General features: G+C 39.0%; 2 protein-coding genes across 4 annotated transcripts in view; one reads left to right on the plus strand and one right to left on the minus strand.

Annotated features, from left to right (window-relative positions):
- Window positions 1–348: 348 nt before the first annotated feature.
- The window catches only part of LOC121394554 (basic leucine zipper and W2 domain-containing protein 2-like), a 337,450-nt gene continuing 312,543 nt past the window's right edge, over window positions 349–25,255 (plus strand). For 2 of the 3 annotated variants that reach the window (XM_041565949.1, XM_041565947.1), the window contains exons 1-3: window positions 349–451; window positions 4,782–4,958; window positions 8,619–8,722. In XM_041565949.1, the coding sequence (XP_041421883.1) occupies window positions 8,640–8,722 (83 nt within the window). In that variant the 5' untranslated portion in view covers window positions 349–451; window positions 4,782–4,958; window positions 8,619–8,639. Of the gene's footprint in view, window positions 452–4,781; window positions 4,959–8,618; window positions 8,723–10,280; window positions 10,602–25,255 lie in introns of those variants that run through there. The other variant, XM_041565948.1, reaches the window with a different exon arrangement.
- The window catches only part of LOC121394551 (ankyrin repeat and MYND domain-containing protein 2-like), a 71,931-nt gene continuing 57,856 nt past the window's right edge, over window positions 11,181–25,255 (minus strand). Inside the window, exons 6-10 of the mRNA XM_041565943.1 lie at window positions 24,558–24,772; window positions 20,019–20,154; window positions 17,100–17,228; window positions 13,460–13,601; window positions 11,181–11,802 (exon numbers count right to left, since the gene is read on the minus strand). Of these exons, the coding sequence (XP_041421877.1) occupies window positions 11,636–11,802; window positions 13,460–13,601; window positions 17,100–17,228; window positions 20,019–20,154; window positions 24,558–24,772 (789 nt within the window). The 3' untranslated portion in view covers window positions 11,181–11,635. The remainder of the gene's footprint in view (window positions 11,803–13,459; window positions 13,602–17,099; window positions 17,229–20,018; window positions 20,155–24,557; window positions 24,773–25,255) is intronic.

Raw genomic sequence — 25,255 nt, forward strand, 5'->3', positions numbered from 1 at the left:
GAGAGCTAGACGGGGAGATATCTGCAAGTGCGCCATTGTCAGAGTCTCCGGCGCCATCTTGGAAACGCTGTTTCTGAGATGTCGACTTCTGAAAATAAGGAGAGATTGTGCCGGGTGAGACCTTAGTTCGGCGTTTCCCCAGCTCGACACGCTTTCCTTTGGTGCTCATATTCGCCCGATTAGCAAAAGTTAGCAATATAGAGGCTAAGATCGGGTAATATATCTCCCGTTGGGACGGAGCTCTCTGTCTGTGCGACCGTCCTACGTCATGGCACGCATGCGCCCCCTATCACCTTTCTTTTCATGCCACATGTATTGGTACAATTGCCATGGAACTTTGGAACTTTTAGCAATAAAGTATGTCTTTATTTTTTTTTTTTTGGCAGAAATTTTATGAATAACCACCAGAAGCCAGTGCTAACAGGCCAACGGTTTAAAACCAGAAAGAGGGGTAAGTGTTCAATACTGTTATTAGACTCTTTAATCAAAATAATGGCTCACCAGATGGGTCCTGAGATATTGTTAGACATGGCTAGATTTGATTAACCTGGCTAAACAAGTATTTACATAGGATCCATAATCCCATGCTTCAGATAAGCAAGTGAGATTGCCTTTCCAATGAATATGGGCTATCTTCTGTAAATCTGTCTGGCTGTGAAGGACTATTAACTAGATATAAAAAAACAAAAAAACAACTATTAAGGTCAGGGCACACAGGCAGATTCAGGGAGATTAGTCGCCGGCTAAAATGTAAATCGCCGTCGGGATGGCACTCGGCGCAATTTGTTTCCTGAAGTCTCCCGAGGTTGCCTCACGAGGAAACTTTGAGCGATTTCGGAAAATGAATCAAGCCGAGTGACATCCCTCGGCAATTTACATTTTTGCAGACGGGAAGGCAGTTCAGGGAGATTTGTCGCCGGGCAACTAATCTTCCCAAATCTGCCTGTGTGCCCTGACCCTTAATAGTTCACTAATGTATTTCCTCTTTCAGTCAATTAAAAATGCTTACAACAACCTACTTCTGGAGTATATATCAGACCAACAGCCAGTAAATATAACCAACAGAGGGCACTGTGTGATATTGCAGTCACTGTTATTCTTTCATATAACCAACAGATGGCGCTGTGTGATATTGCAGTCACTGTTATTCTTTGATACAACCAACAGATGGCGCTGTGTGATATTGCAGTCACTGTTATTCTTTAATACAACCAACAGATGGCGCTGTGTGATATTGCAGTCACTGTTATTCTTTGATACAACCAACAGATGGCGCTGTGTGATATTGCAGTCACTGTTATTCTTTGATACAACCAACAGATGGCGCTGTGTGATATTGCAGTTACTGTTATACTTTGATATAACCAACAGATGGCGCTGTGTGATATTGCAGTCACTGTTATTCTTTGATACAACCAACAGATGGCGCTGTGTGATATTGCAGTTACTGTTATTCTTTGATATAACCAACAGATGGCGCTGTGTGATATTGCAGTCACTGTATTCTTTGATATAACCAACAGATGGCGCTGTGTGATATTGCAGTCACTGTTATTCTTTGATATAACCAACAGAAGGATTGCCTTCTACTTCCTTCCACAACACAAATTAGAAAAATCAGACAGAACATTTAACTCTATGGCAGCCAAGTACTGGAATCTAGCATACTGTGTTACTTTATACTACATTTACATTTAGTATTTATTACATTGTGGGGAAACAGCATGTCATGTGTGAACAAGTGACTACAAAAAGGATCTTTGAATTTCGAGGGGTTCAGTCTGCATTAGATATATAGTATAATTTAACTCCAACCAAAATATAGAAAATATAAAGGCAGCCATATGAACTTCAGATGTGATCTGCAAAGACACAAGTCTTTAGGAGGCATTGCATTGCATAGATAAAGTCATTTACAGTTTGGTTGCACTGGATATTTCTTGTTTGGGGAGGGCAAATCTCTACCAGTTCATAAGTGCCAGAAAGTTTCTGCACTGATTGTCAACACAACTTTCTGCACATGAAAACATGTCATTTCCAGCACCCAGAGATCTCCAAATATCCCTGTCACACACAGTACCTCTTGGAAAGGGGTTGCAAAATATTCTCTGTTATATGCCATACACAAAAAATAAAGACAGAAAAATAAATAAATAAATATATATATATATATATATATATATATATATATATATATATTTATCCAGAACCAAAGCGAGCACTGTTTGCTAAATAAAAATACTTTTATTGGACTAATAAGACCTGAGAGTGCTCGCTTTGGTTCTGGATATTTATGATGCTTTTTTTGCTGATGGCACCCAGGCAAATAACACAGCGGATTACGAGTTGTGCCGGCTCTTCACGGAATATAATATTTTAAGTTAATATTTTACGTTTTCCTTATTATACACTGTTGTTTTGTGATCCCACCTATATAATATGCAAAATACAACATATATATATATATATATATATATATATATATATATATATATATATATATATAGTCAACTACAACAGGTCCTCTGCACTCAACCCATTATCAATATATTTAAGACAGCGACATTTTGTGCATACTGCTACTAAAAAATGCCTTACCCTTTAAACAACACAGGGATTGTTTGTCCATATATTGCAATATATTTAAGATGGCCAACTACGTCAAAGTCATCCCATATCTGGCCAGTCCTACGCTTAATTTTCATCTGATTCATTAAGAATTCTATTGCTTCATTATACATTTTACAAAGGGACTAAGTTTTACCTGCAACTTACTAGCTGCTTTCAAAGTAAAACTCCCAAACTATATGTATTTTGTGGTTACACCCTCATTGCACCCCCGCCTAATGGTTTTAAAAAATAGTGGTGAGCACAACTTTCCCTTGATTGTTATAGTTATACAGGAGCAGTGACCAGCTCCATGTTGTAGCTCCCACCCTTCCCTTCCCACCCATAGTCAGGTGATCCCATTGGTGTCTAATAAAAGGGCAGCCAAGTTTGGGAGTTTTACTTTGAAAGCAGCAAGTAAGTTGCAGGTAAAACTTAGTCCCTTTGTAAAATGTATAATTAAGCAATAGAATTCTTAATGAATCAGATGAAAATTAAGCGTAGGACTGGCCAGATATGGGATGACTTTGACGTAGTTGGCCAGCTTAAATATATATATATATATATATATATATATATATATATATATATATATATATAGCTTTAAGGTCCCCATAGATGCGACGATTCTTCTACGGTGAACGACCGATTTCAGTGCAGTCCTACCAATCCATCAAATTATCGTGCAGTTAGTGGGATTCCAACGATCGTACATCTTATGATTTTTCGGCCGACACCTGTCAGAAAATTGATCGGCCAAGTTTAAAAATCTTTATCGGTCCCAGTGCAATCTATCTATGTTTGCAGGGCCAAGCAGGCAGCTACCCTTAGTTTTGCTGGCAATATCGCCTGAAATGGTCTTTTTAGTAAATGGACATGTTGTACATTTAATTGATCATTTCGAGATAATCGTAGTCTCACAATAACGTTTGGATCTTTTAAAAATCTTTACATCTATGGCCAGCTTTAGACTTTTTAAAGTCCAGATAGGGGAATTGGGTAGAGGCTCTGGCCTAGCCACTCGCCAGTGAAATAGTCAAAAATAAATGGAAAGCCGATACCTTGTCTGCTACAAACGGGTGAATCCCAAACTTTATTCCATGGTGCTCACAACACTTCAATGTTCAAACATTTCGGGACCGCATGGCCCTTCCTCAGTGACCACTGAGGAAGGGCCATGCGGTCCCGAAACATTTGAACATTGTATCTTATTTGTCTCCAAGTCATATTAAAAGCTCATTTTAAATCTCATGCTATGAAATAAAACAATCACAGATAACATTTTAGTGTAGGACTTTTTCACTAAAATGAAAGAGCTAGAATGCTTTTGCACTTCATTAAAGGGATCCTGTCATCGGAAAACATGTTTTTTTCAAAATGCATCAGTTAATAGTGCTACTCTATCAGAATTCTGCACTGAAATCCATTTCTCAAAAGAGCAAACAGATTTTTTTATATTCAATTTTGAAATCTGACCTGGGGCTAGACATTTTGTCAATTTCCCAGCTGCCCCTGGTCATGTGACTTGAGAGAAATGCTTTCTGGCAGGCTGCTCCTTCTCAATGTAACTGAATGTGTCTCAGTGGGACATGGGTTTTTACTATTGAGTGCTGTTCTTAGATCTACCAGGCAGCTGTTATCTTGTGTTAGGGAGCTGTTATCTGGTTACCTTCCCATTGTTCTGTTGTTAGGCTGCTGGGGTGGGGGGGGGAAAGGGAGGGGGGTGATATCACTCTAACTTGCAGTACAGCAGTAAAGAGTGATTGAAGTTTATCAGAGCACAAGTCACATGACTTGGGGCAGCTGGGAAATTGACAATATGTCTAGACCCATGTCAGATTTCAAAACTGAATGTAAGAAAATCTGTTTGCTCTTTTGAGAAATGGATTTCAGTGCAGAATTCTGCTTAAGCAGCATTATTAACTGATTCATTTTGAAAAAAATGTTTTTTCCCGTGACAGTATCCCTTTAAGTACTGCACAATGCAGACAGGGTTAGTTTATAATTGAGATTGATTGCACTGAGATTGATATAAAATCCCTATATGGCCAGCTTTACTGTCTGAGATCTGTTATAAACAAGCTTTGCACTGCAGTTTCTATGTTCACTCCTTTCTAAAGAACTGATACAAAAGAATAACATTTATGTTTCTTCCTCCTATTTACCTGCCACAGATGAAAAAGAGAAATTTGAGCCTACAGTATTTAGGGATACCATTATTCTGGGCCTCAATGAAGCAGGGAACGATTTGGAAGCAGTAGCAAAATTTCTTGATACAACAGGATCACGACTTGATTACCGCCGTTATGCTGAAACCCTGTTTGATATCCTGATCGCCGGAAGCATGCTGGGTAATCTCTTCCTCAACTCTCTGGAATACATTATTTCTTTAGTTTGAATCACACTTTAATAGACCTTTGTAAGTCTGTTGCATAGCAAACATTTATAGGAACATTCTAAGCAACTTAATTTATGGCCAATGTATATTAATCAAATATAGTTTTAAAAGTATCTGTAATTATTTGCAAAATATTCCCACATTACTTTTCCCTCTTAAAGGGACACTGTACCCTATTTTTGAGAAGTGTGGTTTCTACAGGGTAAGAATAGTTGCGCTGGCATCAAATCCTAGTATCTCTCAGCAGAGTAGCAGTTACAGAGCTTCTGGCTAGCCTGTGAGTGAGACAATGGCTGCTTAGACAAAGGTAACTTTTAAAAGTGTAAATATATTCATGGTTTTTCACAAATTATTATTTTTTCTTTTCTTACACCTATGCTAGTTTATGTTTCTTTTTTTGGGATCACTCAGTTTATTGCCTGTGAAATCACAGTCTAAGCTATGATACCCACTGCAGAGTCATTACTTGCAATTGCACCTAGCTGTCCTCTGCACTGATTTAATGGCAAGGTGCTAGAAGCATCTCTCGTAAGAGAGTAAATCGTTGTAGCCTTACACTTACACTATCTTGATTTACAGCAAAGCACATATCAGGAGGGAATTGGAGTAAAATGGGTTTTCTCTTTCTCTCCACGCTTAGAGTGAGTTCAATTTAATGTCCCTTTCACAGCTAGAGACTACTGTCCTATATTGCTGGGAAATCCATTGCGGAAAACTCTGGCTACCAAAGGTCATTATTAAATAGATGTGTAGAACGAAGGGGTCGGAAATATGGCAGGCACATAACAGATTCTGCAAATCAGCACAATGACCGTGTTGCAGCGATGAAAAGAATAGAACACTTTAGAAACACTGCTAAAGGAATTGAGGGGAAAATGGATTTCATTCCCTTTCCTATATATTGGGCTAGTGCCACCGATTCTTCCTTGGACTAAAATCATTTTGATTAGGGATGCACCGAATCCAGGATTCGGTTCGTGATTCTGCCTTTTTCAGCAGGATTCGGCCGAATCCTTGGGGCAAATTCACTAAGAATCGAAGTTGCGCCAGGCGCAACTTCGCCGCACTTCGCCAGGCGTATTTTCGCCAGCGCTCCGCAGATTCACTAAAATCCGAAGTTGCGCACAGGGGTAGCGTAAGTTTGCGAAGTTGCGCTAGCGTTGATTCGCTAAGTAAAGCGAAGTTACGTTAGCGAAGGCTAATTTGCATACGGCGCCAAATTCAAATTTCAATGGAGGAACACGTAACAGCACTACAAATGGCTAGAAAACCTTCAAATCATCAAATAAAAATTTTATTTTGCCCTACACATGTGCCCACTGTCTAGGTAAGTTGCCATGAGTCAGGAAATGTAGGGGAGCCCCAAAAAATTTTTCGATCTTTTTCAGCCTATCACCCATAATGTAGAAAACACGCCAGCGTTTTTTGGGACTTAGAAAAAATTTTGACTTTTTTTGAAACAATCCCTATCTACTCTATTGCGCTTCGCCAGGTCTGAGGTGGCGAAGGAAGTCTAGCGTAAAAGGTAGCGTTCAGTACACTGCGCAAGTTAGTGAATTTGCGTAGTTACGTCGCTAGCGAAAATTCGCCAGGTGTAAGGGTGCGAAGTAACACTAGCGAAACTACGCCAGCGTTCGTTAGTGAATTTGCGCAGTAACGAAAATGCCAAACGCTAGCTTCGGCGCTTAGTGAATTTGCATATGTAAATTAGGGGCAGGTAGGGAAATCACGTGACTTTTTGCCACAAATGAAGAATTATTTTCCACTTTTTCCTTTCCTACCCCTAATTTGCATATGCAAATTAGGGTTCGGTATTCGGCCGAATCTTTCACAAAGGATTCGGCCGAATCCCAAATAGTGGATTCGGCGCATCCCTAATTTTGATCGGGTGATGGTGGGAGGCTTTGGGAACTAAGACCAATTTTTTATTTATTTATTTTTACAACAAATACGATGGAAGTATTACAGGAAGCTGCTATTTCTTCTGCCATGTCTCCTGGGGTTATTATACACAAACTTGCCACTGTATTTATCCTACTATGCATTCCAAGGGTATTCTACACGGAACACACTCTGTATCATATATATATATATATATATATTTACAGTGGTGTGAAAAACTATTTGCCCCCTTCCTGATTTCTTATTCTTTTGCATGTTTGTCACACTTAAATGTTTCTGCTCATCAAAAACCGTTAACTATTAGTCAAAGATAACATAATTGAACACAAAATGCAGTTTTTAAATGAAGGTTTACGTTATTAAGGGAGAAAAAAAACTCCAAATCTACATGGGCCTGTGTGAAAAAGTGATTGCCCCCCTTGTTAAAAAATAACTTAACTGTGGTTTATCACACCTGAGTTCAATTTCAAAGGTTATAAAGCCATTTCTAAAGCTTTGGGACTCCAGCGAACCACAGTGAGAGCCATTATCCACAAATGGCAAAAACATGGAACAGTGGTGAACCTTCCCAGGAGTGGCCGGCCGACCAAAATTACCCCAAGAGCGCAGAGACAACTCATCCGAGAGGCCACAAAAGACCCCAGGACAACATCTAAAGAACTGCAGGCCTCACTTGCCTCAATTAAGGTCAGTGTTCACGACTCCACCATAAGAAAGAGACTGGGCAAAAACGGCCTGCATGGCAGATTTCCAAGGCGCAAACCACTTTTAAGCAAAAAGAACATTAAGGCTCGTCTCAATTTTGCTAAAAAACATCTCAATGATTGCCAAGACTTTTGGGAAATTGTGGACCGACGAGACAAAAGTTGAACTTTTTGGAAGGTGCGCGTCCCGTTACATCTGGCGTAAAAGTAACACAGCATTTCAGAAAAAGAACATCATACCAACAGTAAAATATGGTGGTGGTAGTGTGATGGTCTGGGGTTGTTTTGCTGCTTCAGGACCTGGAAGACTTGCTGTGATAGATGGAACCATGAATTCTACTGTCTACCAAAAAATCCTGAAGGAGAATTTCCGGCCATCTGTTCGTCAACTCAAGCTGAAGCGATCTTGGGTGCTGCAGCAGGACAATGACCCAAAACACACCAGCAAATCCACCTCTGAATGGCTGAAGAAAAACAAAATGAAGACTTTGGAGTGGCCTAGTAAAAGTCCTGACCTGAATCCTATTGAGATGTTGTGGCATGACCTTAAAAAGGCGGTTCATGCTAGAAAACCCTCAAATAAAGCTGAATTACAACAATTCTGCAAAGGTGAGTGGGCCAAAATTCCTCCAGAGCGCTGTAAAAGACTCGTTGCAAGTTATCGCAAACGCTTGATTGCAGTTATTGCTGCTAAGGGTGGCCCAACCAGTTATTAGGTTCAGGGGGCAATTACTTTTTCACACAGGTTTGGATTTCTTTTCTCCCTAAATAATAAAAACCCATTTAAAACACTCATTTAAAAACTGCATTTTGTGTTTACTTGTGTTATCTTTGACTAATAGTTAAATGTGTTTGATGATCAGAAACATTTTGTGTGACAAACATGCAAAAGAATAAGAAATCAGGAAGGGGGCAAATAGTTTTTCACACCACTGTATATCAATATATCCATATCATAACTATCACAGTTTTATATGCTTAGTTAGAAATCGTTTTGTTCTTTTAAGCTCCCGGAGGAAGCCGTATTGATGATGGAGACAAAGCCAAGCAGACCAATCACTGTGTGTTTTCAGCTGAAGAGGACTATGAGACCATGCGAAATTATGCTCAGGTATGCGAGAAACATGGCGTTCATGCTAGACTCTGTTACATCACGAGAGTTCAGTAATGAAAAGGGATATAAAGCGAGGTTATGCATGATTTGCACCAGTTGGCTGTATATACAGTATATAAAGATGTTTTATAGTGAGACAACAGCATGATTGTTTCATTAAAAGGGTTTTTACGCTTATTTATTATTACATTTTCCCGAAAATTTGCTTTGCAGGAAAAAAAATCAGATTTTCAAGATTTTTTTTTTGATTTTTCACACAATTTTTTCGGATTTTTCGCCTGAAAACTTCGGGGTATTGCACAAAACCCAGCGCACATTAAAAAATCATTGGGACTTATCCCATTGATTTATATGCCGGATTTTCTAATACTGATTTTTCCATCCTCTGGGTTTAAAAAATTCCGAAAAATTCGTGATTTTTTTTTAAGTCTGATTTTATATATATATATATGGTTTTCCAGATAACTGAGCTTTCTGTAATTTGGATCTTCATACCTTAATTCTACTAGAAAATCATGTAAACATGAAATAAACCCAATAGGCTGGTTTTGCTTCTAATAAGGATTAATTATATATTAGTTTGGATCAAGTACAAGCTACTGTTTTATTACAGAGAAAAAGGAAATCATTTAAAAAAAAAATTGGATTATTTGGATAAAATGGAGTCTATGGGAGATGCCCTTTCTGTAATTCAGAGCTTTCTGGATAACAGGTTTCTGCATAACGGATCCCATACTTGTATAAATGAACCAACCATCTCTTGTTAAACACCAGCTGATTGGTCCTACCAACATGTAAAGGTGGCTATAGACACACAGATCCTATTGTACGAATCGAGGATTCGTACGATTTTCGGATTGTGTGTGTGTGGCGTGTGCCGACATATTTCGTCCGGTCGGGTCAGGTTTGATTTTGACCCGACCGATCCCGCCGGCACATAGTAATCGGATCGTCCGAACAATCGGATTACCCCCGATATAGTCATGCCTGTTAATGGCATATCGGGGAAAGATCCGCTCGTTTGGCGATGTTGCCAAACGAGCGGATCTTTGCGTCTCTATGGCCACCTTTAATCTCTATAGGGAAACTAAAACAGTGAAGTAACAATTAGAGGGTTATTTATCAAAGTCCGAATTTATCGCAACATTCTCTGCTACATTCTCAGATCAAATCCGCTCTGTTTTTTTACGCTTATTTATTATTACATTTTCCCAAAAGTATGCTGTGCAGGAAGGAAAAAAAAATCAGATTTTCACGATTTTTTCTGATTTTCATGATTTTTTTCTGATTTTTCACCCAAAAACTCAGAAAACGTCAGGTTACTGCACGAAACCCAGCGCACATCAAAAATTCATTGAGACTTCTCCCATTGACTTATATGCAACCTCGACAGGTCTGAGATGCCGGATTTTCAGATTCAGACTTTTCCATCCTCTGGGTTTAATAAATTCTGAAAAATTCATGATTTTTTAAAAGTCAGATTTCATTAATGAATGATTTTTGCATTCGGAGTTTAGTAAATAACCCCCTTAATGTTAATTCTTTGTAACAACAGGTAGAACTTTATAGGCAAGAAACTCAAACAAATTAATACAGAACAACATTCATTTCCCTGAGGCGACACATTGGGAGTATTTATCAAACTGTATAAAGAAACAACAAGCAAATCACCTGACACGGCAAAGGAAAAGCAGTGATTTCCAGTGACCCCGTAGCTGCAGATAAAGTAGAAGCGTTTGTTCATTGTAACAGAGCCACCTCCACCGACACGACCATTTTCCCCATTGACTTTAAAGGATCACGTGAGGTTTATAGTCAAATAATGGCGTCAAATGTACCAATTGGGAGGCGTGAAATAAAAGTCAACTTGATAAACTCACCGTTTCCTGTACACAATATGATTAATGGGCCCCATTATGTACAAAACCTTGTCTACCTGGTTAGAAATAGGAGATATACGACTGATTTCTGGATTATCCTGGGGTGACTTCACTAATGTTTAAATTATATGAAAAAAAATAAACCTTCCTGCCTCCCTAAACAGGACAGACGTGGAAACAGCCGAATGCAATCAGTCATTATTACTGTCATTACTCAATCAGCTTCAGTGCAGCCAATACATTTCAGTGGGAAGTTGTTTATATTTATTTATATGTGTTTAAAGGAGAAGGAAAGGTTAAAACTGTACACATGGGCTTCTGTATCAGACTTCCTGCCTTCAGCTTAAACCTCCTTGCCCTGGGCGTGAGCATGCTCAGTTTATTCCTTTCCCGCGTGTAATCTGAGCCCAGAGCTATGAGTGAGCAGGGAGAGACTCAGGCAGGAAGTGATGTCACACCAAGCCAATATGGCAGCTGCTATCCTAAAGAAACACAGAGCTTCTAGAGCTGTTTACTCAGGTATGGTAAAGCATTCTACTGAATAATTATAGTGTTATAGCTTGCACTATTGTGGCTAATCTATTGGCAATAAACTGTCTTGACAAATGTCAACAGTTCATACAGACCATAAAGCAAAACAAGTGAGAAACCCCCAAAATATGTGACTTTTTTAATAATATACCCCGATATAATTGTTATATAGAAAAACATGTTTTATTAAGAGTGAAGCTCACCATAAAACCAGTTTATATAGAATCCATCTCAAAGGCTGTTGCACTTGGTCTTTTTCTTAAGTTTTTGGAATGGGACTTGCGGGGGGGTCATTCAAGCTGTGTGGTTGGTAGATATTATTGCACATAAGAAGCAGTCACAGTAGCAAACGTCAGTAAGCAGAATGTATGTCTCAAGCACAAGAAGTAGAGCGACAGAGGCCTTTGTGGATGGTACGACCTTTACAGACAGGTTTTCTGCCTCTCCACATCTTGAGAGAACATGTGACAGAACTGAAGGTAAGAGGTTGAAAAGGCCTTTACTCTTCAGTGTGATTTGCTGATTGAGAGATATTGGTTTCAGCAGCCATTTTGCTTCCCTCCAATCCTTCTGCTGCACTTTCTACTGCTGGACATTCTGCTTCTGTTTGGGAATTAGAAGCTCCTTCCGTCTCTGCAAGTTGTTCATCAGTTTTTATTTGCTCTGCTAACAAATCACAATTAAATATATAAATTAGTAACACATTTTTCAGAATCGAATAAGAACATTTCCAACAGATCTTCTAGATATGGGTAGAAACTCTACGAGCAGCACCCACACTGCTACTCAAGGCACCATCTCAGATTAAAGCCGGCTACATTAAGGGGCAGATTTTTTCAAGGGTCGAATTGAATTTTTTTTTTATGGTCAAAACTGTCAAATTCAACTAGGGAGTTTGTGTAATAAAATTAACTGGTGGACGGCCGCCACGCCGCCGCGCTCCTAGTCCGGCGCCATCTTGATTCTTCTAGGGCGCGCCTCTTAAAGGTACAGGCGCGCTGGCGTGATTGCGCGTGTGGATTCCGGAGGTGGTTTCTGACGTTAAAGAAGAAGCGTTTAGTGCGTGTGGTGAGGGGCTGATATCAACAGGCTGGCTTGGACCTCGTGTATAGTAGAAGGAACAAGATGTCAGCCCATAGGAAAATAAACACTGTGGTTTCACAAGCCTAAATTACCATTGCAACAATGTGCACAAGAAGATGAATAAATGGAGCAAGATCCTAATGACACGTTAAATGAACAACTACATTCACTTGTTGGGGAACAAGAATAATGAGCATGAAAAGTCCTTTTATTCCTCTCCAACGGCTCTTAGTAAATCAAGGACCTCTGCGTTCTCTGCAGGGACAGACTCTTGGATAGAGGCCTCTTATGGGCATTTAGGAAAATCAGCTGATAAATATCTAGTTGTGGAGAGCAGCCAGGTGATTAGTTCTACATCAGGTCAACATCTACTGACATTAATACACAGCCTGCTGTATGGCTTTGAATTTTGTTGGCAAGTATGGAAGAGTTCTGAGGAAAGTGATGCAGTTTGGGAGGGGGGGGGTGCAGGGGCTCTATGATTAGAATTTGGCCCATCATCTTCTTGTCATTAATTACAAATATATATTAGACAAGAAAAAACATATTAACTGAGGGGGTGACTATATGTTTTGAACCCATAGTAAAAGTGTTTTGAGGGGGGGGGTATGCTTTGCACATAAAGATCCACAGGCTGGTGTTTTGGGGTTTTTTCCCCAAAGAGAGGCCCCAGCCCTAGGTAAAGACTTTAGTATAATGTCTCTTTAAAGACAAGGAAAGTCTAAATTAGGGATGCACCAAATCCACTATTTTGGATTCGGCCAAACCCCCCAAATCCTTTGCGAAAGATTCGGCTGAACACCGAACCGAACCAGAATTTGCATAAGCAAATTAGGGGTGGGAAGGGGAAAACATTTTTTACTTCCATGTTTTGTGACAAAAAGTCACGTGATTTCCCTCCCCGCTCCTAACTGACATATGCAAGTTAGGATTCGGCTGAATCCTGGCCAAATCCCGAACTGAATCCTGGATTTGGTGCATCCTTAGTCTGAACAAATGTGGAATGTGAAATGCAGGCAGATGCTTATAAAACACTTCTGCAATAAAAGCAGTAAAAGGATTTGCTAAGGCAATACCATTATAGACTGAAATCTCTTTTGGGACTTATGTGTAAACTACTGCCATTAGATTCATTTATATGAAATCTGTGTGTGTGTCTGAATGGTGTAAAGCACAGTGTGTTATATACATATATATACATGAATGCAACACAATAGGAATGCATTAGTAACACACTTACCTTTGTGAGCCAGCTTTTCCTCTCTTCTCTTCTCTTTAGCCGCTTCCTGCTCTTGCTTCTCTCTCTTCTCCTTCAGAATTTTACAGACTTTTTTGTGTGTGAACCAGTGCAGTTTCTGGCAGTTGTGATCACAATATATCACCTACAGAGAATAGGAATGATCATGTTACCCGTACGTTTTCCGAAGTCGCCCGAAGTTTCCTTGTGAGGCAACGAATCGCTCCGAGTGCCATCCAACCGGCGATTTACATTTTAGCCAGTGGGAAGGCAGTTCGGGGAGATTTGCTGCCGGGTGACTCCCCGAATCTGCCTGTGTGCCCTGACCCTAAACGACAGCATTCAATCACACTTTCCAGTGGGGATGGTTTTAGCTCCAGCAGTACATACAGTAGCAATGTTTGTTCAGAAGCAAAGCATAGAAATAACAAAGATAAGCAGTTCCTCACACAAGCACAGCAAACACTATGTCCACAGAGAAGCAGATCCTCGTGTTTGTAATGAGTAATGAGCAGCAGACAAGGCCAGTTCTCTCTCTTGTTCTCTTTCAATATTCCCATAGAAGTGAGACAAACTAGTGAAAAGAAAAATATGGAGCACAACAAACAGCTGCCTCACAAGGACTAATATTCATTTATCCTTCATCTTGCACAAACCAGACTAGGGGCTTAGTAAAATAGCATGTCATTGTTATTTATTTATAAAGTCAAATGGGGTTCTGTAATAAAAGTTTGGCCCCGGGCAGTAACTCATAGCAACCAATCAGCAGGTAGCATTCACCTGTTTAAATGCAAGAATCTTATTGGTTGTCATGGGTGACTGCTCCTGGGCAAACTTAGTGCCTTATATTACATATGGGGTATAACTATAAAGCCATCTTTGAGAAATGTCATCTACTGTATATACTAAAACCTCTGCGTGTATTTGGATCCCTTCCTGTTCATCATCTCATTTCAAAACCACGGATATCAATATGAATTTTGTTTTTGCAGCCAAACAGCCTCTACTCTTCAGACAGGCTTTCTGCCAGATAGTTAATCTATTTGCTTCTGTTCAGCCACATGACCATTAATGAAGTTGGGAAAGGATACTGGCTGATCAACTATCTTAAAGGGTTGGTTCACCTTTAAGTTAACTTTTCATATGTAAGCAGGCCTGAGTAAGGGAGCACCACCCTTAAATTTGAGAGAAACAGATAGATGGTGTGCAGGGTTATGGGGATAAATAGTAATACAAAAAGAAAAAAGAGATTAACCCTTAGAGTTGCACCACCCCATCGTGAAATCCGATGACTCAAGGAACAAATTAGTTAAAACTTAACTTTTAATAAATAAAATAAAAAACGTAGGTCCAGAAGAGCATTTTAAATAAAGTTAGGAACAGGGAGACAGAGAACCCAGATCCAATTAGACACCCGCATATCGCAGGCTTTGTCAAAAGGCCTTTGACAAAGCCTGCGATATGCGGGTGAAACGCGCGCCAGGCGCATTTTAGATTTGTTAGGCAGGGGGACTGAATCAAACATAATCTTTGGGCTATCGCTTCACAGCAGAAATGGGTGGGAAGCTCTGTGGGTGAAGGGGTGGGTAATCGACGGAGGCTCTGTGGTTGGGATAGAATTTGAACTCCTAAGCGAAACTCATTTAATACCACAATCTAGGGTGTTCACCATGGCAATGGGAGGGTGCGCTTGAGGGTGAAGGGGTGGTGCACCAGACCTAAAAGCGATCGTTGAAAATCTTTAGCCTAGCCCACGACTTACTAATTAAGTTCTGCTACTTATCAGCACCCGTATGCCAAGGTTGGCAGTTTTTGTATACGTATTGCCCGATCGAATTCGGGGTTGTTTGGTATATTTTTCTCTCCACCAAGGCTTGAAAGCTATTATATAAGGTTTAACCTAGCGTATGGCTAATTAATCAAGATCAATCGAGTCTCACTAGCATTTATATGCCAAGTCTGGCAGGTCGGCTGGTTACCAATTGTCATCCCAATATTCACCCTACGCTGTGTACTTTTTGCCTAATTGGATCTGGGTTCTCTGTCTCCCTGTTCCTAACTTTATTTTAAATGCTCTTCTGGACCTACGTTTTTTATTTTATTTATTAAAAGTTAAGTTTTAACTAATTTGTTCCTTGAGTCATCGGATTTCACGATGGGGTGGTGCAACTCTAAGGGTTAATCTCTTTTTTCTTTTTGTATTACTAACTTTTCATATGTTATAGAATGTCTAATTCTAAGCAACTTCTCGTTTATTTTTCTATAGTTTTTGAATTATTTGCATTTTTCTTCCAGCTTTCAAAAAGGGGGTCACTGACCCCATCTAAAAACAAATGCTCTGTAAGGCTACAGATGTATTGATATTGCTGCTTTCTATTACTCTTCACTCTTTACTACTCCATGTTGCTAGGGTAATTCGAACCAGATGGCTGAAACTGCAATTGCAGAGCCGCTGAATAAAAAGCGAAATAACTCAAAAACCACAAATAATAAAAAATGAAAACCAATTGCAAATTGACTCAGAATATCACTCTCTACATCATACTAAAAGTTAACGCAAAAGGTGAACAACCCCTTTACCAAACCAGCTGTGTGCTCCATAGTGCAATGGCAACAACCTTTATGCCGAGGGTTAATATTCTGCTCATGTTCCGCTGTTAATAGAATCCCTAATGAATAGTTCTTGTGCCGACACTGAACCAGAGAGAGTTCTTTCTTATTCATACTGGAGAGCTCATTGTTTCCCGCTCAAGACTCCATGGCAGGGCATTATGATACAGCTGTGTCAGCAATGGGTGCAACTAAGTCAGTTCTACTAATTAGTCCATATACTGGATATACAATCACTGAGCAAAATGGAGGTAAAGGCACTTTTTCAGTTGAATTTTTTTCAGATTGTTCTCCAGAAATAAAGACTTTTTTCGATTGCCTTTCATTTTTTATTCTTTTACAGTTTTTCCAAAATCTAAGTTTAATGTTCCTGTTCCTGTCTCTGGTGTTTGAGTCTGGCAGCTCAGTAATTCAGGTGCAGAGTCTAAACCAGGGATCCCCAACATTTTGAACCCATGAGCAACATTCAGAAGTAAAAGGAGTTGGGGAGCAACACAAGCATGAAAAATGTTCTTGGGGTGCCAAATAATGTGATTGGTCATTTGGTAGTCCGTGGACTGCCGACCTACATTGAGGCTCTGTTTGGTAGTACATCTAGTTTTATACAACCAAAACTTGCTGCCAAGCCTGGAATTAAAAAAATAAGATCCAGCTTTGAGGCCACTGGGAGCAACATCCAAGGGGTTGGAGAGCAATGTGTTGCTCGTGAGCTACTGGTTGGGGATCACTGCTCTAAACTGTTACAATTTTGCAACATTGAGTTGATACATTTCTCAGCAGCATCTCTGGAGTATTAGCAACTATTGTATCAGTTGTAACAATGCTATTTGGGGGGAGATTAGTTGCCCAGCGACAAATCGCCTCTTCTTCGGGCAACTAATCTCCCCGCAATGCCTTCCAGCTGGCTAAAATCTTAATTGCTGACGGGATGGCACTCAGAGCGCTTCATTTTCCGGAGTCGCCCGAAGTTTTATTTGGGGTAGAGTTTCCATCGGTTTTCAACAAAAGACAGTTTAATTTACAAGAAGCTTACCAGTTTGCACACAGAGCATCTTTTGGTGGCACCCTTCTCTCCACACGTGGTACAGAAGTCTGCATCAATGAAGCCCACTTGTCCAGTAATAGCTTGTGTAAGTATGGAGAATGCAGTGGGATCAGAGCCCTGAACAGACACAGGAATAAAGCATTATTATAATTCGTCAATGACAAACCTCTAAAGCTGGTCATACAAATAGATCTGCTTGTGGAGCAAGGTCAACAGATGAGGGAATGTGAATATATACAGACCAACTGGGGCACTGATCTACACAAGTTGCCAGTGAAGCAGGTCCAAAGATAGGAAATAGATCATTTAATGTATTGAACAGTTTACAGGGTCAGCGACCTCCCCCCTCCCAGAGCTGCTTTAGAAGGTGACAAAGGAAACGTTACACTTCAATATTAGAAAAAACAGTCACACATAGAAAACAGAAAGTAGCTGGAAAAAAAGCCTTTATTTCTGGTGAACTTTCTGTATCTGAAACCAACTGAAATGAAAAAAAAGTGTTGGAAGGTGAACAACCCCTTTAAAGGGATCTATTGCAAAAATGAAAATTGAATTTCAGCTTCTGAAATAAGACACTTTCTAAATACAGTCAATTAAAAAGTATGTAATGTTTAAGAATTAATCAAGTTAGTCTTCAATATCTCACTGTACAACCTGTCACTCTTCGTGCTGAGGTCTGGGTTAGATTTTGATTGACAGGTAGGTCTAATACATCTTCTGGGGGGGGCTGCCTTTCTTCGCAGAATAACTCAAAAAACCAACTCCAGCAAAAACAAAAGTTGACAAAATAACAGACTCTGGCAAACACCCTGCATGCAGAGAAACAGGATTTCCATCAGAGATGGTTATTTTTATAGAGTAAGCACCTAGGTTAAGGGTGCAACCCCCCCCAAAAGATGTATTAGACCTAAATGTCAATCAAAAACAGACCACCTACTGCATGAAGACTGACCGAAGGGAGACAGGTTGCTCAGAGTAGCTTGATTATTTCATAAATGGTACAGAATTTACAAGTCTCATTCTGTTCACACCAGCACAAAAAAAAAAAAAATCTATACTGAGAATTTTTATATTCTATTATATTCATATTTGTCAATGGGTGAAAGCTAGAACGCGCCATTTGTTAAATACACTTCCAAAAATCCCGTAGGAATGAATAGAACGTGGGTGACTTCTTATTTATTAATATCTAAACTCACATTTTGATAAATCTGTCCCTTACTATTAACTGAGGGCCATTGGGAGGGGTGCAGAAGTTGTACTTAATCAGTTAGAGCAGTGCTTTAAAGGGGTAGTTCACCTTTAAGTTAACTTTTAGTGTGTTATAGAATGCCCAAGTCTAAGCAACTTTACAATTGGTCTTCATTATTTATTTTTTATAGCTTTTTCATTATTTGCCTTCTTCCTCTGACTCTTTCCAGCTTTCAAACTGGGGAATCAATGACCCCATCTATAAAACAAATGCTCTGTAAGACTACAAATGTATGGTTATTGCTACTTTGTATTGCTCCTTTTCTATTCAGACCTCTCCTATTCATATTCCAGTCTCTTACACAAATCAGTGCATGGTTGCTGGGGTAATTTGAAACCTAGCAACCAGATTGCTGAAACTGCAAATTAAAAGAGCTGCTGATTAAAAAGCTAAAAGCTAATGTCTCAGAATATCACTCTCTACATCATACTAAACTCAAAGGTGAACAACCCCTTTAAGTTCTATGATCTATCAATCTATCATATATTTATCTATCATCTACATCTATCTGTCTCTATCATCAATATCTATCTATCGCTATCTATTTATCTTGATCTATGTATCTCTGTCTCGATCTATGTATCTCTGTCTCGATCTATTTATCTCTATTTCTATCTATTTATCTCTATCTATATTTATATCTGTATCTCTCTCTCTCTCTCTCTCTCTGTATCTATCTATCAATTATCTATCTATAATACACAAAAGCCATGAATATCCTGTAAATTATATCCTTATAAACGGTGAGTAGTGATGTCATCAGTTATAAACGGTGAGTAGTGATGTCACATGACTCACTAAAATTTGTGTATTATAATAAATAAAGTACCCCCAGTTGTAAAATATGAGGATATTAGAAGTTACCTCGGAGTTCCATGACCTGTATAAAAACACTCGGCCTTCGGCCTCGTGTTTTTATATGGTCATGAAACTCCTCGGTAACTAATAATATCCTTATATTTTACAAGAGGGGGTACTTTATTCACTATATCATATCTATATCTATTCTATCTATACACAGAGGGGAAAATTTACTTAAGGTCGAATTTCGAGGGTTAATTAACCCTCGATATTCGACTGTCGAAGTTAAATCCTTCGACTTTGAATATCGAAGTCGAAGGATTTAGCGGTATTCGTTCGATTCGAAGGATTTTAATCCATCGACTGAACGATTTTTCTTCAACCTAAAAAAGCTACCTAAGCCTATGGGTACCTTCCCCATAGGCTAACATTGACTTCGGTAGCTTTTAGGTGGCGAACTAGGGGGTCGAAGTTTTTTGTTATAGAGACAGTACTTCGACTATCGAATAGTCGAACGATTTTTAGTTTGAATCGTACCAATCGAAGTCGTAGTCGAAGGTCGAAATAGCCCATTCGATGGTCGAAGTAGCCAAAAAAAATCTAAATTCAAAGTTTTTTTTATTCATTCCTTCACTCGAGCTAAGTAAATGGGCCCCAGAGTGTATTATATTTTACCAGGCTTCCTTGTCCTTAATAGTTGGTTGAATTCCAATGCAAGAAAGCTCCTATGAATCAGGATTATCATTATTTAGAATCTTCTTGAGCTATTTGGAACCACTTTATTGTGCATTATATCCCAGAAAGTAACAAAGCATCATCACACTGGCAATGAATGTGAGATAAAAATGGCTTACTATTTCCACTGGAGCAATGCTTCTGACAAGCTGCTGGAGTAACGTTGCCTCGCAGTAAGGAAACTTCCTGATACATTCTCGGATGAACTTCTCCTGGAACACGGGGAAGCAGTCTGGATCTCTGCCTTTTAATAAACTGGAAATTGGGCAGAGGGTTAACTATTGCATGCAATAATATACATGAACATGTTTGATTTGAAACTGTAAGAAAAGAATTAATTAGTTGATACATCTGTACTTATTTCATGAGCACTCATCACAAATAGTCTTTTATACCATTAGAAAAGGGCTGTATGTGCCAAATCCTGTGCGTAAATCTCCCAAACAACTGAAATATACATGGAGTGCTCCCTTGACCACTTCTGCAGTTTACTTTGAGTTTTAAGTGAACCAATAAAGCCGTTTCCAACACCTGTAGCAGCGATCGTTCGTCGCGTGTATGGAGGGTATTGATCTATTTTTTTTGTGGATTACAGCAGTTATAGAATATGTATATTTTATGATTTTACAAAATAGCAATCAAAGAAAAGCCTGAGATATGAAATTAGGACACAATAAAGGAGTTATTTATCAAAGGTCAAATTTTAGACTTATGTGAGCTTTTTTAGACCTCGAATGAACTCACAACTCGAATGGTTTCTAATTTAAGAAAAAACTTGAATGGAAGGAAAAAACATGAATTTGCAAATATGGGGTTAACAACCCGAAAACTTGAATTGATTTGAGTTTTTGGCTGAAAAAAACCTCGAAATTGCTTGAGTTTTTGAGTGAAACCCACTGAAAAAAACCCCAAACATCATGAAGGCTATTGACATCTTCAAATGGTTCAAGGGACCTCTGCCATTGACTCCTACATGACCTCTACAGGTTTTAGATGGTGTATTTTCTGATTCAAGCTATTTCCAGGGTTGGGGGTTTTTTTTAACCCGAAAATTATTTTTTTAACTCAAAAATAACCTCAAAAACTCAAAATTTTCATGGGAAACACAATTCGAACCTTAATAAATCTGCAATTTAGTGGCAGATTTATCAAGGGTCGAATAGTAAATTTTAACTTGAATTTGAATTTATTTTGGTGTCAAAATTCACATATTTGAATTTTAATCCCCTATTCGAATGGGGGATTTATCACACCTCGACCATATTCGCCACATAAAACCTGCCGTGTTCATGTACAAGTCAATGGCAGAGGTCCACTGACCCATTTGGAGATGTTAATAGCCTTTCTGACATTAAGGTTTTTTTTCGGAGAAAAACTTGATTTGTACGAATCGAATATGAATCCAACACGATTCGAATTTTCGGGTCGGAACTAAACAATCGAATATTAGACATTTGAATTTTTTCTTAAATAACCTCCCAGTTAAATTGTGAGTATATTCGAGTCAAAAAAAAAATTCACATGAATTCGTAATTCGACCTTTGATAAATGGGCCTCTTAGTGTTATTTTTTAATCTTTAGCCACTGCGATAAGGACAGGAATAGAGAAGGACAGGAAACGGATCGGGCAGGATTACAGTGAAAAATAAAACTTTGCTAACTGCCATTTCCATAATATATGTTATTAAAGAGATGCTGAAACTATTTGAAAAAACTGTCATCTGAGAAAGCTTTGGATGACTTTTTCTCCAGCACAAGGGACTATCGGCACTGCTTTATAGGAAAAATGTATATACAGGTATGGGACAGAATGCTCGGGACCTGTGGTTTTCCGGATAATGGATCTTTCTGTAATTTGGGTCTTCATGCCTTAAGTCTACTAGAAATTCCTTTAAACATTAAATAAACCCAATAGGCTGGTTTTGCTTCCAATAAGGATTAATTATATCTTAGTTGGGATCAAGTACAAGTTACTGTTTTATTATTACAGAGAAAAAGGAAATCATTTTTAAAAATTTGGATTATTTGGACAAAATGGAGTCTATGGGAGACAGCCATTCTGTAAATCGGAGCTTTCTGGATATTGGGTTTCCGGATAAGGGATCCTATACCTGTAGTAAGATGGTAATCTCCAAAAGGCCTGTCAACAAGGGCCCATGATTTTTGGGATAAAACCCCCAGTTCATAAGGGTATAATCATTCAAAACCAAAAAAAGTTATCCCAAAACTCCATATTATACTAAAAAAAAGTATTACCCCCCTGGTACTTACTCATTGGAGTTTTGGGATAACTTTTTTGGTTTTGAATGACTATCGGCACTGCAACCAGTTGTACTTTTTAAGCTAATCCGAGGGAATATAACTTTTTAGTTGGATCCTTTTGAGACGGCAGGTATTTTTGCAGTAATTCACGAGGTTCCCAAGCGCAAATTAAAGATTCTGTTGATACTTTACTCTAAACCATGTTACGGGACTGTAAAACATTGTAGCGCATATTTGAAAGAAGGAAAATAACGATGTTTAGAACAAGAGGTCTTGCTCTGATTGAAAAGAATGCGCTGCCTTATGGAACGGGTGGTAAATCAATAGGCTAACAACAAATAATACACTGAAAGCTCAAACAGACTTTATGGAATGAAAAAAGCCCTTGAGATCATCAAGAAGTTGAAATGTAAGAGCAGAGTGTTTGTTCCTGAACTGAGACAATATTGATTTTTTCCATATTAAAGATGAATATGCTATACTTAGTTACTCTCCCTGGTCCAAAAAAAATCAAAAGAAGAATGACAGGTTATAGAAGGTCTGTCCATACTGACTGGACAAAAGCCTCTCTCTCTGTCACTGCATAATGTTTTTTATATCAGTAAGTACCATTAAGGCTTTTGATATCATGCCTTCCACAGGTTAAAAATAGTTCAAGCTGTTCATATTAAAAGCATGTTCTTTCAATTTTTTTCTGAGGGAAATGTCAGACAAAGCCAAATTGCCCACTGAGTATAATGGAAACTGCCTATCTTTGCTGCCTTAAAGGGACAGTGTATATACCTAAAGCACCTTTGATAAAAATGAGCACATTAAATTCTGCCCATTATTTTAATGTAAATAAAATCCATATTTTCCTATTTTTTTTCCATAATATAGCACTATTTTTTTGGGCTGTGTTCTCTGAACTCGCCTCCCCCTTCCTTTATGAACAGGGCAGTTTGTTTAGAGGTCCCTATCTACCTTTAGTGCAGAGACAGACAAGAAGATTTGGGGAGATTAGTCTCCCGGCGACTAATTGGCTCTTCTTCGGGCGACTAATCTCCCTGAACTGCCTCCACGCTGGCTAGAATCGAAATCACTGGCGGGATGGCACTCGGGGCGATTAATTTTCAAAGTCGCCCGAAGTTTCCTTGTGAGGCAAACGACTTCGGAAAACGAAGCTCTCCAAGTGCCTTCCCACCAGCGATTTAGATTCTAGTCAGCGGGGAGGCAGTTCAGGGAGATTAGTCGCCCGAAGAAGAGGCGATTTGTTGCCGGGTGACTAAATCTCCCCGAATCTTCTCATCTGTCTCTGCCCTTAAACAAACAAACCTCTCCTTTATCTAAGCAGCAGTCTTTAAGCAGCTCATTATCAGGGACTTCTCAGTGGACTGGTAAGTTTTAGCAGCTCCTTCGAAATTCTGTGGGACAGAAAGTGCTAGAGTGAGACTGGCTTCATATCCTTGTTTACTACCAAAAATAGCAGAAACCATAGATATTTCTTAAAACAATAGGCAAAAAGTGTGTTCAGCAGAAGCCCTATTCATTCTGCAAATGTTGAAATGGGGTGTATACGGTCCCTTTGAGTTTGTAGCCCTGAAAATGCAACACACCATTAAACAAACCACCCTACTTGATGTGTCTGAGCTTTAACTACACATACATTATAGTTTTTTATACTGTGTGTTTCTAACTGGCATATTAAAAAAGTCTAATAGTTACTCATAGCTTCTGTGTAGTATTTTGAATGCAAAGCAAAAGCAATTCTGGAAAGGAAATCCAGTATAGCTCCATAAACACCACATTGGCAGCTGTTTTAATGGATCTAATTTGTGACATACATATTTAAAAGGCAAAAGAGCACCAAGCATACACAATACAATTAGAGACACATTTATCAATGGTCAAATTTCGAATTCATGTGAGTTTTTTTTTAGCTCACATGAATTCGATTTTACTCAAAATTCGATTAGGGGAAATTGATTTAAAAAATCGAATATTGCAAACTCGAATAGAATTCAATTCGAATTTGACCAAATGCGATTCGAGTTTTTTCTGTGAAAAATACTCGAATGTCAGGAAGGCTACAAATATCATCAAATTGATCCCTTTGCCTCTCCCATTGACTTATACGGTAATTCGCCAGGTTTAAGGTGGCGAATAGTCAAATTCAAATTCTTAAAGGAGAAGGAAAGGGTTGCAGCACTTGGGGTGCCAAATGTTAGGCACCCCTGATTGTATTGACTTACCTAAAACCCCAGTCCGGTGCTCCTATCAGCAGAAAACTGCACCGGCCCAGGGTTCTTCCAGAGAGCACCACAGAGTGACCCTCTTCCGTCTTCTTCTTCAGGTTTGAATTCAAATTTTCAATTCAAACGTAATAAATCTGCCCCTTAGCATTACAAACCACTTACTTTTTAATAAAGGCATCAAGTTTGTCTTCCTGATCCTGGAGGAAAGTAGAGCACTTCTGCAACACGCAACTAATGTAGTGCATTTTCACGGCCAGAACTTCATTCATGTCCTTTTGCTTTATGCATTTCTCGCAGATTAAATCCAGCACCGTGCAACATTTCTTTAAAGCTTCTGCCTCCATCAAAAGGGGGTTCTCTTTTATTAGATAGACAACCTGAAAGTTCGAGTACAAGGGACAGCCTTTTTAGGTGAAATGGGAAATCTGCACTAGTAAAATGAAACTTCCAGATGATCAGAACTTGTCCCAGCCCATTCTAACCATAAGCCGTTCACATGAAATACAAGCAGGCCTAGGACATATCATTTTTACTCACACTGGGGTGGAGGAGGCAAACTTAGGGCAAAATGCCAAAAGTGTGATGGGACAAAAGAAAGAGGATGTAGATTACCGTTTGTACAGAACATTTCTATTTATAAAAAGGATTATGAACTTGGAACTAGGCTAAATACTAGGGATGCACCGAATCCAGGATTCGGTTCGGGATTCGACAAGGATTCAGCCGTTTTCAGAAGGATTCGGATTGGCCAAATCCTTGTGCCTGGCCGAACCGAATCGGAATCCTAATTTGCATGTAAATTGGGGGCGGATAGGGATATCAGGTGACTTTTCGTCACAAAAGAAGAATTCTTGACAATT

This window comes from Xenopus laevis, chromosome 6L (assembly GCF_017654675.1).
Source record: "Xenopus laevis strain J_2021 chromosome 6L, Xenopus_laevis_v10.1, whole genome shotgun sequence".
Classification (NCBI taxonomy): domain Eukaryota; kingdom Metazoa; phylum Chordata; class Amphibia; order Anura; family Pipidae; genus Xenopus; species Xenopus laevis.